The sequence below is a fragment of the Papaver somniferum genome, chromosome 3 (assembly GCF_003573695.1).
Source record: "Papaver somniferum cultivar HN1 chromosome 3, ASM357369v1, whole genome shotgun sequence".
Classification (NCBI taxonomy): Eukaryota; Viridiplantae; Streptophyta; class Magnoliopsida; order Ranunculales; family Papaveraceae; genus Papaver; species Papaver somniferum.
The window spans coordinates 164279696-164296490 of NC_039360.1; the positions used below are offsets into that span (position 1 = coordinate 164279696).

At 36.5% G+C, this 16795-nt stretch overlaps 1 protein-coding gene across 2 annotated transcripts; it reads right to left on the bottom strand.

Annotated features, from left to right (window-relative positions):
- Positions 1-10886: 10886 nt before the first annotated feature.
- Positions 10887-13895, bottom strand: LOC113357930. 2 transcript variants are annotated; one of them, XM_026601421.1, is made up of 6 exons: positions 13756-13895; positions 13028-13497; positions 12383-12957; positions 12109-12288; positions 11806-12001; positions 10887-11722 (listed from the first exon to the last, which is right to left on the bottom strand). In XM_026601421.1, the coding sequence occupies exons 3-6, from the start codon at positions 12914-12916 to the stop codon at positions 10953-10955; spliced, it is 1680 nt and encodes a 559-aa protein (XP_026457206.1). In that variant the 5' UTR covers positions 12917-12957; positions 13028-13497; positions 13756-13895; the 3' UTR covers positions 10887-10952. The 2 variants fall into 2 exon arrangements, with proteins under 2 accessions (XP_026457206.1, XP_026457207.1); XM_026601422.1 differs by having other exon boundaries at positions 12383-13497.
- Positions 13896-16795: the final 2900 nt, after the last annotated feature.

Here is a 16795-nt window from a genome sequence, read left to right on the forward strand (position 1 = left end):
GACGAGCTTGAGGGTCCTTAGATTCTCCCCACCTTATACATTTTCGTATTCGAAAATCGAACCATCCTTCTGAACGCTCAAAACACCCCACTTTATAGAGAATTACTATCTCTCGACTAAATGCAAGTACTGCTCATACTTAAAAACAACAAGAAATGAAATAAAAACCTATATGGTTTTCTACACACACAAATTTCAATACACATAGTTCGGTTTCATAAGAAATGCATCGACAAAACCGAACTTCGGGGTTCGTTTTCCACAGAACTTTATACATATAACCGAACTTGGTTTTCCTCAAGTTCGGTTGGTTCCGTCAAATCAAGGTAACCGAAATCAGCAAAAAAAAAAGTTACAGTGTATTATTCGGTTACCTGGTATAAAATGGCAGGTAACCGAACTTAGGAAATTTTTCACTGGTTTTTGAGCTCCACAGTTCGGTTACCTAGTATTATTTTGCAGGTAACCGAATATTGCACTGTATCTTTTGAAATTTTGTTGTTGCAGAGTTCGGTTATATTGCAAAATCTGCGAACAAACCAAACTTGTGGACCATCAAGTTCGGTTGTTTACGATATTTAGTCTAGTAACCGAACTACCTAATTCTTTCTTAAAATTTTGAATTTAATGAAACACATATGAGTCAAATAGACGAACTAATCCCTTAAAACACAAATTAAAAACCAAATTATGAAATTCATTTACTAATCTACGTAACTAAATGTTGGAAACAACCATAAGAAAACAAACTACCAAATCCGCAAAACAAATGTCTTCCAAACATAAGGAAACAAACTACCAAATCCGCAATAAAAAAGTCTTCCAAACATAAGAAACCAAAGTACTCATTGTTGCAATCACTCATTTACCACGACCACTACAAGAAACTTTTCTAGTATTGCGTTTAGGAGCTTGACGTCGTCCATCGTCACTAGGAGTGTCATCTCCACTGCTTTGTTGTTCAACCATCCGACTTGAACCTTCCTCTTGTCGGCGACTCCTCTTCAACGGCATGGTCTGGCTTGGATCAACCTGGCTTATATCGACAAGGTTGGGATTAAAAACATTAGTCCATTGGTTGTAGAGTTTGTTGTCGAGTGTTCATCGGCTCTCCACTCCGGATTTTTTCCATCATTTTCTTCAACAATTTAGCACTTTCCTTCACCTTTTGTCAATCAAAAACATAATTAACTATTATTTTTCAATACTTTATAACATTTTGAAAAACAAAAATAAGAGTAAATATTTTATCGCCGAAATCCACAAGCGCAAGGCCTCATCACCACACATAGGGGTATGCTTCATAAGTTTCTAAGCCTCCTTCTCCATTGACTTCGCTTTTCCTTTATCAGCACGGGCTTGTTGGACACTGTTTATTACACGAGGATGAGAAAAATGTTCATACCATTCCATATATCCCTCGTCAGCGGAATTTGGCTCATCAAACGAATCTTGCAACTCTTCCACTGGAACAAGATAATTCCCAAAGTTCCTCCAGTGGTCACTGATGGAGCAGGATCGTATTTGGGGGAAAAATTCTTCTCGGTGTTCTTAGTTCCCTGTTTCTTCACCTTGAAGTTGAAGTCTTCCACTTGTGGGACACTTTGGACACAAGAAAGTTGTCTCAATACTCTTCGAGGATTACACATTGTATAACCTCCAAGATGAAACAACGGTCCATTATAATCCGCAACAGGTGAGAAATCAATAATCTCAACATCCTCCTCGTCTTCATCTGATGCAATGGTGTAAGGATGGAAAACCACATCTTCCACTGTTAACTTATCCAATGTCTCCCTCAACTCCAACACCTTTTTCTCCTTACCTTTTCCTATGAGTTCAAAAATTCATATTTACCCGCTGTAGGCTTCCCATAAGTCCAAGGAGTGTGAGCATGAGACAATTTCAGTTTAGGGAAGTGGTCGTACACCCAAACCTATGAGAAGAAGCAACAAATAATACATTCACAATATGATTAGTAACAATACACATTCATTCACTTATATATTGAAACACACAAACAATAATTTAACGGGGTACCTGAACAAGGGTGTATAAGCCTCCAAAATATAGACTCTTGAGCCTCGAAGCTTTTCTGATTTCCGCTTGAACGAATGAAAGAACCGCAATGCCCCAACAGTAACTGTTCACCTCATTCAGCGGGTCCAATAGATGGAGGTAATGAGCATTTACCATATGACATGAACTGTCCGGGAAGAAAATGGTTCCTAGTTGATATAGAAAATAAGCAGTCACATTGTGCTTAATCTTCTCCTCTGTCATCACCAACTTTCCTTGAGCAACCAAATATTTCGTCCTTGAAAACTCAACAAACAAGGTTTTGAGCTTGATCTTTTGCAACTTCTTCTTGTACGTGCGGTCTTCCTCAAACTCATTATACTCATCACCTTCCTTAGGCTCTTTGTTAGCTCGTCTAAACTCACATTGTGCCTTTTTATCGCTCCATCCTAGACACTTTTCGACTAGCTTTTCAAGAAGTTCATAACTCATCGAGGGATCGTAGCCATGTCGAACACCTGTTCCCGTAATTGGTAGGGATGTGATTCTAAAATAATCATTCGGAGTTATTGCCATCTCACTAAAAGGTAGATGAAAGGTATCCGTCTCTAGATAAGCCCTCTCGGCAAATGCAGTAACAATGACAACATCAAATTTTTGGTGCGCATGTTGTATCCCGTTCCATAGTACACAATCAAATATCGCCAAGCGGACCTCATCACACTCATTCTCTATATTCCATATCTTGTTCTTTTGACGTTTCAAAACACGAACAACATTATTATGATCCTACAAAAACAACATCATATCTTATAATATATAGAAAAGAACAATATATGTTAAAATATAATAAAATGGCTGAGAAATCTTGATGGTTAAGATTGAACCATACCTTTGTCGCAAAGATCTTGGAAGCCCATGAGTTTTTGTATCCCATCAATACCGCCCCTCCATCTCTTGGAGTACCATAAGTTGGATTCTTTGGCGGCAAACACAAATTGTCATCCGGAATGTATGAATATCTAGCACAATGCTTTTTAGGCGTCTTTCTAGGTTTCTTTCTCACTATTTCTACTTGTTCCTCTTCCTCTTCGTCTCCATCTTCATCCAAGTCCTCCTATGATTCATCATTATCTCCATCCTTATCTCCATCTTCCCTATCTTCTTCACCGTCATCATTGTCATCCTCATTTCCTCCTTCTTTTTCAGTTGGTTCCTCTCTTCCACCTTGATTATGTTCTTGATTGCCCATCTATTCCACAATATCTTCATTAACTTGACTGATTACATTGTCAACATTATATCTATTGACATCATCTTGGATGACAACACCCGGTAATGAACCACCTCCATACTTAGCATTTTTGGTTCCACGCTTACCGGCACCACAGTGTACTTTCCCTCGAGGCGTGGGAGTTCTCAGATCTTCAATAGAAGGTTGGTTTGATTTTTTTCCTTTCCGACTAATCAAAAAAATAAAAGATATTAGCTTAACCGATAAATGATTGACTTCAAGAGTGTTCAACTGGATCAACATAAGGTTTGTTTAGTAGGAAAAATTCAAGAAAAATAGGCCAACTATAAAAAAAAATTTGTGTTCCAGGGTAAAGTTCCGTTTGTCCAGTGTTTTTGCGAACATACTGAACTCCACATATATGTGTAATTAGGAAAGAGTTCTGTTTGTTAAGGTTTTTTGCGGACACACCGAACATATTGGGAAGAGTTCGGTTATAAGAGAACTCAACATAGTGGGAGAGGTAGTAAAGTTCGATTACATGGAAAATTTGGTTTTTTTTTTTTTGTATTAAGGGTAGAGTTCAGTTTTTCAAATTTATGCGAAACAACCGAACATAGTAAAAGATGTTCGGTTATATGGGTACTCAACATACTGGGAAAAATATAACAGTTCGGTCACATGAATTTTTTTTTTTCGATAATAAGGGTAGAGTTCGGTTACATGGCAGTTTCAAGAACTCACAGTTCGGTTACCTAGTTTTAAATCCTATAGAACCGAAATGTTCTTCGTGTTCTTCATATCAGGGAGTTCGGTTAAGAAACTAGGAAAAAAAAAGAGTTCTAACCGAACTCAGCTCTGTAACTTCCATATGAATCCAATTTTGATGATTTCTATTCAATTGAACCGATGAAAATCAAATTAAAAGTAATGGATTTGTCGGGAAATACCTGCGGATCGGTCCCATGGCAGATTCAGGGTTATTCTTGAGACTGTTACGCCGAGTCATTCCGGTTCAATTTCTTCCTCAATTTCATTTACTTGATTAGCTAGATGTCCTAAGGGTGGACCTGTTCCTGGGAGTCTTTTGGTTTGCTTTCGAAGAACCATTATATACTTGATTGATTAATCGACGATGAAAATTTTATGAATCGATGAAGACGAGTTTGAAATAAAGAAGAAGAGCAGAAGAGGAGAAAACAGTTTTTGCGGCCGATCTGTTTTTTTCTTTTCTTTTAGATTAGGTTTCTCGATTTAAGGTAGGGTTTTAGTGTTAGGGTTAATGTTAATTAGGTTAAGGACAAATTAGTAAACTCACTATGCAGGATTAGTGTTAGAACATCCCTTATCATTGTAGGGTAGATGGCCTTATAAAACAATGGCCCCAAAAAAGGCTGGTCCCAAAAAAATCGTTCAAATATGAAAGTTAAGGAATACTAGTTTGGGCTTATTTGCTGCTTGGTTTACTTCGTGTAAATTAGATGTGAAAACTACAGCCACACCCATTTTCTCACCTTCCACCACTGTCAAACCCACGCGTGTAAAAGTTCACACGCGCACCCAAAATCGGCGTATAAATTCTGCCGAAACCCAAAATTTTCAAAATTCAGTTTTCTTTTTATTTTATTTCCAAGTTTAACCTCACTTTATGTTTTGAGATTTTGTATTGAGATTTTGTTCTGAGAGATTGAGATAGAGCTGGAGCGAGAGCTGAAGTATTGAATTATCGAGAGTTGCGAAGGAGCTGATTGAGAGATTCAATTTACTCAGCAAAGATAATCTGAAATTCAAGCTCAGGTTCGTTCGTTTTATCTTTGATTCTGATCTTGTTTAACTTTGATTCTGATCTTGTTTAATCTTGATTCGATTCTAGGTTTTAGTTTCTTTAAGATTATGATCTATTATTTTAAGTTACGGAGTTTAATTTAGGTTTTCGAATGGATTTTTAGATATTTTAAGCTTGTTTTTGAATTTACGATCAATGCAGATCTTTTCGATTCAATCTTTTAGTTTCGATTTCACAGAGTTCCAACTCCATTGCACTGTACTCATCTCTAAAGTTCTCCTAAAACTGCAACATGATTTAATAACACTCATCAGGGAAGGCATAACTTTATATGCATAACAGGTTATGCAGATACTCTAAACAATGCATAACTTGTCATGCAGTCAGTGTTGGATCTGCATAAGATGTTATGCAGTTAAACAATGTGTGATGCAGGGTATGCTTAACCAATATAATAAGGCTTTTTATATGCATAACAAGTTATGCAGATACTCTAAATAATGCAAAAAAGGTCATGCAGTTATTTTTGGATCTGCATAAGATGTGATGCAGTTAAACAATGTTTGTATTTTAACTGCATAAGCAGTTATGCATAATAAGTTATGCAGTTCACCATGTTTGCTTTTACTGCATAACCAGTTATGCATAATAAGGTACGCAGTTCAGCATAGTTGCTTTTACTGCATAAGCAATTATGCATAATAAGCTACGCAGTTATGCATAGTTGCTTTTACTGCATAACCAGTTATACATAACAAGTTACGCAGTTATGCATAGCTGCTCTTACTGCATAAGAAGTTATGCATAACGTTATGCATAGCTGTTTTTACTGCATAACCAGTTAGATACTCTAAACAATGCATAACAAATCATGCAGTTAATTTTGGATCTGCCTAAGATGTTATGCAGGATAGATATGATTTGATTTTTTAAATTTGATCTTTGTTTTTGTTGATTTGATATTTTAATTTTGAGTAAGAATTTTTTTTCTGAAGCAACATGCATGATAGATATGTTTGATTTTTTCTCTTTTTGTGTTTTGCAGGGTGAAATGCCTGTTATTAGTGCACTAGCTGTGATTCACTACTTCAGTGAATTCTTAGCACATCATGTTGATGTAAATTAAACTCTGGAGAATTTGAAGACAGTCGTTTGCCTGAAGTGGACTCGTTTACTACCTCATCATGTCAGTTTTTCTTTTAATAATGGAAGCAAGTTTTTGCGAGTTGATTCTGATTTTCTGCTTCAGTGTTTTGTATCTCGTTGCCACTATAAAGGTTAGAAGAGCTTTGATTTACTTGTTGAATTTGTCTCCAATTCTTTCAATTGTTCCAGCAGTCGTAGTAGAGCTTCATCAAGTATGCATTTAATAGAACCTGAACCATAACAAGCTGTGGTGAATTTCCTTAAAGATGGTTCTGTCCCTGTTAACAAGGTTCTTAGGAATGAGGGTTGGGATAAATTACTTGGTGAAGTTAGTAAAGTTTTTTTTGGAGGTGTAGCAGAGGTACGTATTGCAGTGAAGAAATACGAGCTAAAGTCTGGGTATGTTCTTGTATATACTAAGAATGAACCTAGCAGGTTCTATGCAAAATGCTCTAAAGAAAATTGCCCTTGGGAGTATAAGGTTTGTGCTGTTGATGTTGAAAACAGGATGCTTAAGGTTAAGAAATATTATAGAAGTCATCACTGTGGTGTGGGATGTCAAAGGCTTTTCCACAGGCTCAACAGTAAATTTGTTTCTAGTCTTATCAAGGAAGAAATCAGAAGTGATCCGAGTATCAAAACTTCTGATTTGAAAAAGTTTTTTAAACATAGCTACGGTATCAATATGAAATACTACCAAGCTTACAATGGAAGAGAGAAAGTGTATGAGGATATATTTGGTGATGATGCCATTTCGTATTCGCATCTGGTATGGTATGTAGATGCCATTCGCAGCACAAATACTGGGAGTTTTATTGATTTCATACTCATCTTCATATAGTAGCATACAAATATGAGGCAGTCTGGGTGATGACCTTGTTCAGGAACATTCTTGCAAATAATATCCTTGTATATAAGAGGTTCCCTCTTTATATCCACAATTTCTGGAGATATCTTCATTTGGTCATGTCTTTTGATCAAATAAGGCATACAATCCTTTGCCATTATCAGAGCTTGATTCTTGCATTTAACTTTAAAGCTTGAAACACTGTTATAGAAGTTCCACTCACCCTCTGAAAAGTCGTACTCTAACAATGTCCAATGTGTACCAGCAGGATTTTCCTTTGTTATATAGTTCATTGGAATGAACATTTTCTCAACTGAGATAGGTCATGCTGTCAATGTTGGATTTTCCTTTGTTATATAGGTCATGCTGTCAATGTTGGATCTGCATAAGGTGTTATGCAGTTAAACAATAAGTGACGCAGGGAAGGCGTAAAAAAAAAAATTATATGCATAACTACTTGTGCAGATAACCTAAACAATGCATAACTTGTCATGCTGTCAATGTTGGATCTGCATAAGATGTTATGCATTAAAACAATAAGTGACGCAGGGAAGGCGTAAAAACCCTTTTATATGCATAACTACTTATGCAGATAACCTAAACAATGCATAACTTGTCATGCTGTCAATGTTGGATATGCATAAGATGTTATGCATTAAAACAATAAGTGACGCAGGGAAGGCGTAAAAACCCTTTTATATGCATAACTACTTATGCAGATAACCTAAACAATGCATAACTTGTCATGCTGTCAATGTTGGATCTGCATAATATGTTATGCATTAAAACAATAAGTGACGCAGTGAATGCTTAACAAAAACAATAACACTTCTTATATGCATAACAAGTTATGCAGATACTCTAAACAGTGCATAACAGGTCATGCAGTTATTTTTGGATCTGCATAAGATGTTATGCAGTTAAACAATGTTTGTATTTTATGCAGTTAAACAAGTTATGCAGTTCTGCATGTTTGCTTTCATATGCTTGAAATATACATTCATTCTTAAGGTTCATAAACAAGTACCTCTAAGCTTGAAATATGCTTCTTGAGCATTGCTTTCTTCATTGCTGCAAAGTCCCACCTTGCATCTCTTGGTGTAGCATTGGGATTGACCTTGACAATGTCTGATGATGATATCTCAGCTATGTACTGCATAACTAGTTATGCACATTTTCTTTGTACTGCATAACTAGTTATGCACATTTTTTTTGTACTGCATAACTTGTTATGCACATTTATTTTTGTGCCACATAACAAGTTATGCATCTGCATAACTGGTTATGCACATTTTTTTTGTACTGCATAACTTGTTATGCACATTTTCTTTGTACTGCATAACTAGTTATGCATATTTTTTTTGCATCTGCAGTGATTTATGATAAGCATAACTGCATAATGTCTTATGCATTATTTTTCTCACTTTTTCTGGTTATGAATCAGTTTTTTTAGATGCATAAGACATTATGCATTATTTTGTTTTAGCTGCATATTGTCTTATGCATTACTTTTTTCACTTTTCTGATTTATGGATTTTTATGCACGTGCATAATGTCTTCTGCATCATTTTGTTTAGTGCATAAGACAATATAAGGGAAAATTTAGCTGCATAACTTTTTTCTGTTTCTTCTACTTGATTTTTTCTTCTTCGTCTGTTTCATCCATTTTTGTTGAAATGTATTCTAGGGTTTAGTCAAAAATGATTTACTTCTTTGAATCATCGATTTTAAATGATTTTTTCTTTAAATGATGGAGAAAAAATCTTTGCAGATCCGTTACAGAGATTAATGGAGGAATAGGGAAAAAAACCGGCGGACAAGAAAAAAAATTATGCCCAAAAACGATGAAGGGTAATATAGTCTTTCAGTACGTTTTAAATATTTTTAAATAATTATGGGTGTGACTGTATCAGAAATTAATTGTGGGCCTGGCGGTAAGGTTTTTTTTTTTTGGGCCTGCGCCTAAAATTCCCAAATTAGATTCTTAGTCATGAATCTTTGTGCTTATTTGCAGCTTGGTTTACTTCGTGTTGGTGGGTTTGTAAGCCTTTTGAGCTATTCCTAACCTGCTTCTCGTAAGTTTTCAATGTATTTTGGAAGTTCCGAACTTCCGATTAAAGAAAGAAACAAACGGTAGGCTGGATGATTGGAATCCTTTTTCTTCTTTAAGATCCAAAACCCGACACGCACCTGTTCGGCCAAGGGGCCCAACCACGCACTACTGAAGCAGACAACAGATGCTATTGGCACCTTCATTTCGACTTTCACGCCTGCATATACGTTATTATCACCATCATAGATGCTGATAAGCATCTTCTATTTATTTTTTCTGATGCAACATAGAGCATCTATATGTATACAAAATCTCCGAGGAAGCACAAAATTACAGCAAAAGTAAAAGATAAAGCTTCCTACGACCACAATGCCGTAGGAAGTCACTAGGAACCTGAACAAAGAATAAAAGCTAAAGCACAACAGAAGCCCACATATTTGGTGGAAACCATTACATGTGATGATACACTTTTTCGCGAACAAAGAATAAAAGATAACCCACTTACAGTAACATTATACTCCTGACATCTTTATCATCTTTTATTTGGCATCAACTACAACACACGTTGATTCTTCTACATTCACGAGTCATGCAACATGCACGCAAGGCCTTAATCACCGTTGGATTTTGTTTATTTGGTTTTATTTTATTATTATCAGAAAACCATGTCTTACATCAAGAGAAAATTAATTAGCACAAGTTTGATCGTCTGCTAGGACAGCGGAGAGGATCGAAGGTGGATTTTGCGATCCACGACTGATACATATATAAGGTTAGATTTAGCTGCCTTAGCCAGAGTACTTAGATGGTAATAGTACTACTAAAGTGCAAATAATTAATTGTAGCTAAAATTGGAGAGAAGTGCTGATGGGATAAAATTGGTGGGTTGAGTTTCATGGTATTGCTGGGACAGACCAGATACCGTAAGAAATCTATAAAAGGACCAGTCAGATATTTATGATGCATGTCTTCCTTTATTCTTACAACTGGGATGGCATGGCTTTCACAGAGGTGAAAACAGGTAAGCTTGGCAGCTGGACTAAGTTGCCCGGATTTTATGAGAAAAAAATCTCGCCTCTATGTGAAACATTCACGGAAAGCCTTCTGGGTGTTCAGAAAAGAAATAAGCGTACTGAGAATCTTGGTTCATTAAAGGTAAGGTTCTTAAGTAACTTACCGTATCCAGAATTTGAATATTGTTTTTATATTTCTGGAATTATAATGAATTGTAATTGCTATGTCATTGTCAAGCATTGATTTAATTTGGTGGATTTTTCTCTTAGGGGCTAAATTCACAATCAAATCTATCCAAATTTCTCTTTATTAAGGTTTGTTTTCAACATCTTGCCAAATTATCATGAAATTAAATCCCAGTGATGCAAATGTGTTAAGGTTTGTTTGATTAGTCTCCTCTTAGAAACAAAATTTAATTTCATTATGTACCTAAGTAGGTAGCAAATGTGTCACTGCTGAAAAGCTGGCATTCAGCATATTATCAGCAATGTCATAAAACTGAAGATGTCTAACATGCCGTTACAGTTAAGGAACTTGTTATAAATACATGTAGGTATAGAACTAGTGCACGGTGAACAAACGATCAATGCCAAGGTTTTTCACATTTATGACATGCATATATCTTTTATGATATTTGTTAGACGAATCAGTTGATCCAGTAGATCTGATTAACGTTTTTTGATGAAACTTGATCAGTGGGTTCTCCGCTATTAAGTATCCTGTTTTTTGATGAAACTTGATCCAGTAGATCTAAGTATCCGCTCTTCAGTTGGCCATCATGGATATATTGTAGCAAAAGGACATTCATAAGTTTCATTTATTGCAAATCCAGTTTGAAAACAACAAGCAAATCTTACATGGAGAAACAAACCAAACACACAGGTGGAATAAATGACATGGAACAACATCTTCTTGGGAGGAGCAGGTGGCCAGTCATGTGGTAACTTTCTCCTCCATCTCGTTTCTTGTAAGGACATGAAGGAGTGAAGTCTCCTGCTGGCAAGCGCATACTCCATGCTCTATTTGGATCCTGAGTCGCGAACTTAGTCCAAGTAGCAGTATAGTACTCGTACTTACTGTGTGTAATTCGCGTGAATTTTTTCACATCCCGAATATGTTTTTCATTCTTGTAATTTCCATCCTGGTACCTTAATAGATGATCTTCGGGAAGGTCGATGGAAAAAATATCTCCATAAGACCTCACCGAATGCTCGAATAGAGGTAAAGATATTGGATCAACAGACACGCCAGCAAGGTCTGCAGTCACAACAATGCTACATCCATCGGGACTGAAGCAGGGATGGTTCACATGCCCTGAGATATCACTTCCACTTGTCATCACTCTTACCAAAACATCTGGATTATCCCACTTCACTAGATACACCGCAAAGTATCCTGGGTCAAGACCCTGGTCTGATTCTGGTGCACCTGCAGGCTTGTCACGGGTTGACGAAAATACTATCCAATCTCCCATTGGCGACCATTGGCAATGTGTATCAGTCCATTTCCCTTTCGTTAGCCGTCTTGGTTCCCTTCCATTGACCACCCCTCGTTTTTCATCTTCCATTATGTATAGATTCTTGAATCCATCTTTCCCTGTTGATCGGTATACTAATTTCTTCCCTGTTGAAGTTTTCAAAGCATTAGTACATACAGTTGCAAAAGCATGCGCATATTGGAAGTATTTGTATGAAGTAAATTATTACCATCTGGACTGCTGGATGGGAAGGCATTATTGTACTGATCTGTAAGCGCATAACACTGACGTCTATACTTTGAGACGTTGGTGATAGCATTGATGTTCACCTTCATTTTCATGTTAAATGAAGGTCCAACACACACATATAATGTGTCATCACGTTGGTTCCAAACTGGGGAGAAGAGTCTGTCCGGACCATCCTCCTACGTACATATGCGAACCCAATTAACTATCACATGATAAGTAACAGCATAATTCTGCAACAAATAATATGGACCACAGGAACAACACACATGTATTATTTACATACCTCGTACGCAATATGCAATCCATTACCATCAGCAACCCACACAGCTTTGAACTCATTGTCAACAAATTCAAGCCTTTTTCCATCTTTTGAAATTGTTGGAAACACTCCTGACACTCTGAACAGACCTACGTCTGGTAGTGAGGAGTCAAGCGTCTGAAATGGTCTTTCCACAGCTTTGTACTATTGACGTCAGAGAAACATATATTTGCGTTAGAATAAACTTCAAAAGTGGTACATGATAAGTATACGTCTAAGACTAATTTAATGCTAGTACCGAGAGTTTGTCGCTCCTGCCACGGTGGTAACCAATGAGCTTCCCACCGTTGATCAGAAATGGGTTGAAGTGATCCGCTTTTGATGATTTAGTATATTGAGTGATTTTTGTGCTTTGTCCGTACATATTTGAATCAAATATCTCAATTTGTCTAAACTGGTCTACGTCACGTGCTGCGCCTAACCCCTGTGACTCTTTACGAACAGTAACAACAGCCACTCTGTTCGCATCAATGGCGGCCGGAGTGAACGCATCAAAATTTGGCGGGGTTACCCGTTTGACAACACCATTGCTAATGTCGACCCGGTATACACTCCAAAATGCTTTAACGCCTTTTGGATGAATTATTGGTTCATCCTTACCGTGGAAGAATATGACATTGTGACTTCCCCAAGTCGGCCACCCACCATTTTTTACAACCATCCTCCGAGTGTGAGGTGACATTATATCCATGATATAAATGTTAGTCTTTAGATCTTCGATTTCACCGTCCCAACCACCTGCCTTTCCTTGGAATGATGCCACAGCTATCATCTTTCTTGACGGTGACAACTAGGGGCTTAAATCAGCAGTCCCTGATTTGATGCACGTATAGTCAGTGATAAGAAAATCAGTATCATCATAAAAAAGACATGGTATATATACCTAGTGGTGTGAGACGGTCAGTTACTCCGTTCTGGAGATTGGTTTGATAAACAGCAGTCCAAGGCTGATGACGTTCCTTAGCTGGTTCTTTGGTGCTAACATAGATGAGATGGTTATCAGTAAAGCAACCACTATCTTCCAAGCAAACGTTATTGAAAGTCGGGGTTACACCGAAAATATCAGCTAAGCAGAAAACTTCAACTTTGGGCGGGCTCTGAAAGCGGAGAGCTATGTGAAGCAATTCAAGCCTTTTTCTCTCAGAGACGAAAACAATGACCGAAAGCAGACCTTTATCTACGTCGATTTCTTTGCCATTGGTTTTCGATTTCAAATTTGTATACTTCAGAAGTTTCTTGAGAGCATCCTTTGGAATTTCTCGGCCGTTGTAATTGTATTGGTATTTTTTGTCGTCAATCATGGGGAGTTCATTGTTCTCCGTTGGCTTTGGAAGTGGGGGAGTTCATTGTTCTCTGCAATTATAAGAGTCTTATGTATCAGAAAATATTCCAGCTATCTGTCGAACTAGTAACAATTGAAAGAGGTGGAATAGCTGAACATAATCAAGATATATAGTTCTTCAATAATTGAAATATATCATTTGTTATGTCAAGGGATTAGACGTTTCACTCGGATTCTCATTCTTATATATCTAAAAATGAATAATTAGCAGTTCCTAATTATCAAAAATGTTTGCCTATGTATAGTGACAGATAAAAGAAACTACAAACCTTCTGCAAATAGTTCTTGCACTACTGAACTGGCCGATGAAATGGCGATTACACACTCTTGACCGTGAAAAATGTTCCGGCCAGATGAAGTAGAGGAGGAAGGTGACTAAAGGTGAACCAAAAGAGTTTCAAGGTGTGAAGGTGTCAATGATGGGTACCCAATGCAACGATCGATGCCTTTTTATATGTGATCATCATTAGTGTCAGTTTGATAATGTAGGAATTACCAATAGGTACCATTATAGTGTTCTTAGTTAGTGGCAGGTCCACCCATTAAAGCCCACTAATCAGAGGTCCATAATTAAGAGAAAACATGAAAATTGATCAAATTTTTTAAGCCCAGGTCCTGTACACGTGCGGGACAAATTGTGCGAAATTTCTAAATACCTAAACTACCCTTCCAATCCTACATATATTAAAGCAGTCTATTTCAAAGTTTCTAAAAAAAATTTCAGCCGATTATTCTTGGGAAAATTCTGCTCTCTTTCTTCTTCTGGATTTGGGACTAGGGTTTCTGAAGATTTCTTCTGCGATTTTTAACAGGTATGTTGCTTAATCTTTTAGTTTTCTTCTTTCTGCTACAGTTTAATGGAGATAGGTTGTGTTCTGTTTTTTTTTTATGATTCTTGTTCGTTTTTATTCAGTTATTTGGTTAGATTGTTAAGTTTTTAGTTTATTTTAGCTTTCGATTTGATTATCTTTCTGTTTTCTTTTCAAAATCAGTTTTGTTTTCACTTTCAGATCGTATTATCCAGCAGTACATATATGACATACTCATTGTTTCTGCTACAGTTTTGAATCATTATAAGATTTGAATTTTGGATCATGGAGATCGGTTGTGTTCTGTTTGTTTTTTATGAATCTTGTTCGTATTATTCAGTTATTTGGTTAGATTGTTAAGTTTTTAGTTTTTAGTTCGATTTGATTATATTTCTGTTTTCTTTTCAAAATCAGGTTTGTTTTCACTTTCAGATCGTATTATCCAGCAGTACATATATGACATACTCATTGTTTATGCTCTTGGATTCTGTTCTTGCATAGATCTTTCACTTTTTTTAGTTTGACCCATCAGTACGTATGTGAAATACCGTATTACGTGCTTCGATTCTGCTGTTTCTCCTAGATTCTTAATTATTCTTTGTCATGCAGTTGATTTTGTAGTTCATGAATCTGCAGTACATATATGGCATACTCATAGAAACTGCTCTTAGAATCTGTTTCTTGCATATATCATGGAGATCGGTTGTGTTCTGTTTGTTTTTTATGAATCTTGTTCGTATTTATTCAGTTATTTGGTTAGATTGTTAAGTTTTTAGCTTATTTTAGTTCGATTTGATTATATTTCTGTTTTCTTTTCAAAATCAGGTTTGTTTTCACTTTCAGATCGTATTATCCAGCAGTACATATATGACATACTCATTGTTTATGCTCTTGGATTCTGTTTCTTGCATAGATCTTTCACTTTTTTTAGTTTGACCCATCAGTACGTATGTGAAATACCGTATTACGTGCTTCGATTCTGCTGTTTCTCCTAGATTCTTAATTATTCTTTGTCATGCAGTTGATTTTGTAGTTCATGAATCTGCATTACATATATGGCATACTCATAGAAACTGCTCTTAGAATCTGTTTCTTGCGTAGATCATGGAGATCGGTTGTGTTCTGTTTGTTTTTTATGAATCTTGTTCGTATTTATTCAGTTATTTGGTTAGATTGTTAAGTTTTTAGCTTATTTTAGTTCGATTTGATTATATTTCTGTTTTCTTTTCAAAATCAGGTTTGTTTTCACTTTCAGATCGTATTATCCAGCAGTACATATATGACATACTCATTGTTTATGCTCTTGGATTCTGTTTCTTGCATAGATCTTTCACTTTTTTTAGTTTGACCCATCAGTACGTATGTGAAATACCGTATTACGTGCTTCGATTCTGTTGTTTCTCCTAGATTCTTAATTATTCTTTGTCATGCAGTTGATTTTGTAGTTCATGAATCTGCAATACATATATGGCATACTCATAGAAACTGCTCTTAGAATCTGTTTCTTTCATAGATCTCTCACTTTTTTTAGTTTGACCCATCAGTACGTATGTGAAAAACTGTATTTTAATACTGTTACATCTTTGTGACATTTGCAGGTTCAAAACATGTCTGATGCAGAGTGTTCCAATCCAGATACCTACTTCTATGCATACATTTATTATAATCATCATCATTTTGCTCACCTGGTTACTTTTAAGTCTAGTATTGATGACCTGAAATTTCTTATTTGTGAAAACTGGAGAACCTTGAACCCTTCTTAGATTATCATCACTTATGTTGAGAATGGTGTCAAAGTGCCTGTGATTGCTGACTTTGCTGTGTTTTTGCTCCTTTTTTAGTCTTACCCTTCAGTACTTATGTGAAATACTGTAATATGTCTTTCGATTCTCTTATTTTTCATAGATCTGTCACCTGTTGTTGTCATACTGTTGATTTGTAGTTCATGAATCTTCAGTACATATATCGCATACTGATAGGAAGTGCTCCTTGTTATGTTTAAGGAGAAGTGAAGTAGATGCAGGCATACAGTGGAGCTGCAATAATGGGTGCTGCTGTACAACAACCCAATCTTTTTACTAAAGGTTCTTCAACTTTTTTCCCAAGTTGGGTACTACTACTGCGGATAGATTACCTTCTCAAGTTAGGCAGACCCTGAAGTACGTTCAATAATTGATAGTGAGAAGAATCGTCAGTTTAACAGCTTGGAGCTCATTGCTTCAGAGAATTTTACATCTCGCGCAGTGATGGAAGCTGTGGGTTCTTGTCTCACAAACAAGTATTCAGAAGGGCTTTCTGGTAAAAGGTAAAGATGGTGCTTAATGTTGTATTTTTTCCCTGTATTTGTATTGAAATGCATTTTATCATTTCATTCTGCAATGTAGGTATTATGGTGGCAATGAGTACATTGATGAGCTAGAGACACTTTGTCAACAAAGGGCTTTGTTCATGTAACTGGCACAGGGTCTGGATCTTCCTCATGGAGGTCACTTGTCACATG